This window comes from Octopus bimaculoides, chromosome 9, assembly GCF_046866305.1.
Source record: "Octopus bimaculoides isolate indiv1 chromosome 9, ASM4686630v1, whole genome shotgun sequence".
NCBI classification, from domain to species: Eukaryota; Metazoa; Mollusca; class Cephalopoda; order Octopoda; family Octopodidae; genus Octopus; species Octopus bimaculoides.
In genome coordinates, this window is record NC_142936.1 from 26,386,544 (window position 1) to 26,389,419 (window position 2,876).

Consider the following 2,876-nt stretch of genomic DNA (forward strand, 5'->3'; position numbering starts at 1 on the left):
GGATGCGTATATGCGTATTTAGGTGTACATGTATATATATATATATATATATATATATATATATATATATATATTATATATGTACGTATGTGTGTGCGTATATATATGTATCAGTGTGTGTGTATATGTGTGTGCGTGCCTGCGTGAATGCGCTTGCGTGTACCTGTATCTGTGTGTGTGTAGGTGTCGGTGGCTGGGTAACTATAGATGGTTGCGTATATCTACATACGTCAAATGGCACCTGTCCGTATAAACATGAGTGTATGTCCGTGTGTTTGTGTGTGTGTACTTGTAAGTGCATATATAGGTGGGGCTGTGAATTGACAGGATGAGGGATGTCTACCTGTATATATGTGCGCATGTTGGTGTGTGAAAACAAGTGTATCTATGAATGTGCGGACGCAAAGGACTTTATATATATATATATATATATATATATATATATATATATATATATATATACCTCCGGGCGGTCGATTCAGCTAGTACATATCTAAAAACATGTGTGTAGTTTAAAAGTAAAAAGTGAAACTTCCAATAATTTTCTTAAAGAATTTCCTTATAGACAACGTTGTCAGTGTAGATTCGTTTCCTACCCTTATACTCTGAGTCTAAAGCCAATACATGTACATTCTTCACAGAACCAACCGTGATGATGACAACATAGAACTGGCAATGACTGAACTTAGGTGTTGGCAGGTAAATTCCAAACTTCTCTAAGGTCTGGTCTTGGGATTTGTTTGATATCATTCCAAAAGCCGGTTTCACAGGAAACAGCTTCCTGAAAAATGTGAACGGATAGTCTTCCTTAGTGGTCAGTGGAATTCGTGGTATCATTATTCGGATTCCAACATGTGTCCCGTTTACCACTTCTGCTTCAATAAGGTGGTTGTTCAGATTCAAGACTAAATATCTTTTCAGTAGCATTGACCTCCTACTGGATCAAGGTTTCTGACCAGCATAATGGAAGAATGATTTTTCAAAGCCAGCATAATGGAAGAGTGTTTCTTCAAAACCAAAATATATGGCGGAGACCCTGAAGGATTGAGATCATTGAGCAAAGTTCGCCCGATTTTCCAGCAAGGTTGCAGCAATTCCAGAGGCTGCCGTGGCAACAGCAACATGACGTTTTGACCGAAATTCAGCGAGAATCAGATTGATTGCATAAGTCCTCCCAGAGTCACCACTCGCGTTAAAGCAAAATATTTTCCCCTCTTTGTTCGTAACTGATCCAACAACTTGGTGAAAGACTGAAATCTGTTCAGCATTTAGTGTTAGTGCTGGATGCCTCTCGAAAACACGGTCACATAGAGCAGCTTTATTACAATTGAGCTCTTCCTGCAGTATCATTGGCAGAACTTCTAGTTCCCTTTCAAAATCTGACTCTGGAAGACCAAGATTTGCCATTGTGACTTCTCTGGCCAATTTTACTTTGATGGATTGCAGAACCTCGTTGTAAAGGTATTCTGTTGGTTTTCTTACGTGGTTTTGCCTTTTTTTTATCATCACAGAATGCATCCTTGTATATTTCCTATAAAGCTTCGGCACCATGTGGCCAACAGGTAAGGAGAACAGTACAAAATACGTGTCTAAGCTGGTTACCGAATCAGTGATATTTGACTTCATCTAATGTTCTCATGATTTCGTCATCGTCTTGTAAAAGTCCCAGCTTTGTGCACGCATCTTGGTAGTTGAAAACAGATCACCATTAACAGTCCGTAAGTCAGCGTATGATTGGGGGCTGACGTGATGCAGCGGCATCCTCAAGTAATACAAGTCCTGCCGGACATTGTTAGCGACAATGGAGATGCGACCAATAGCACTGGTTTCATAGCTTCCATCTTCCATGTTTGTTCCGCTCTTCCTCTTTTGTAACTTCTCTTTTTTTTTTTTCCAAGTGTAATATTTTGGAATTTCTGCATATAGCTTGTCTCTGGCGTCTGCGTCATATTTATTTAATGTGAAAAATTCAAAGTTGTTTTTGATGCAAGCTAAAAGTTTTCAGACAGCTTATCATCAACTGTAATTGCTGATTTTTTAAATGGCATGAAAGATTTATGAGAGTGGTTTGTCTGGAATGAATTGAAAATCTGAATATCTTCCAAATTGCACTTGAAGTATTCCAATTGGTTCCTCATAACGGCTTGACCGGATTTGAACATTGACTTTATCAGGCCCTTGAAAGGATATTTCACCTCCAGTACAGTGTGCACAACATCAACATTTAGATAACAATTGTATCGGAGAGATAGGAATGGGTTATATGACATTATGATGGTATTATCTACTTCAGTAGATGTCCGATTATTTCTAATAAAGTGTGTCCTGCCTCCAGAGGTTTATGACTGACGTCTGTATTTTGCATAGGTGTCATCACTCCCAAATGTGGTACTTCTGCGTTGTTTGGGAACTGATTTTGTGCATTTTGGTGATTAGCCACCCATGCATGGACTATTCAGATTATGGTATCAACATGGCTTATGAATGTTGTTTTTCACCATCTCCAATCGTTCTGGATTCATATCCTTAACTGGTATCATACTCACATACAACTCGATCAATGATTTCTGGTGTTCTTGGTTTATCCTGCAGCAGTCATAAAGAGCAATATGCGGACATGTAGCAGACCACTCTTCTGATATTCAATTGTAGAGACATATGCTACTATTTTTTCCCAAGACATTCTTCTTTAATAGATGATTCTTCAGAGAACTGTACTTTATTCTAAATTCTTTGGCTTCAATGTCAGGTCAATCGTATGTTCGTTCACCTTCAAACAGGGTTTCCGTTGTCTCAGTCCACTTTGACTTGGCTGTCTTAGTGACGAAGTAGTGTGGCTTTCCAAACTCTCACACTAGAGCCAATCCAGCTTGGAA

General features: G+C 38.9%; 1 protein-coding gene across 1 annotated transcript; it reads right to left on the bottom strand.

Moving 5' to 3' along the window:
* Window positions 1-546: 546 nt before the first annotated feature.
* Window positions 547-927, bottom strand: LOC149134022 (uncharacterized). The gene has a single exon (XM_089358116.1). It carries the CDS (start codon window positions 925-927, stop codon window positions 547-549), a length of 381 nt encoding a protein of 126 aa, XP_089214242.1.
* Between the last annotated feature and the right edge of the window lie 1,949 nt (window positions 928-2,876).

Bases quoted from the DNA above. Each gene is read 5' to 3' on its own strand.
- LOC149134022 (XM_089358116.1), bottom strand. From the start codon at position 927: ATGCTACTGAAAAGATATTTAGTCTTGAATCTGAACAACCACCTTATT.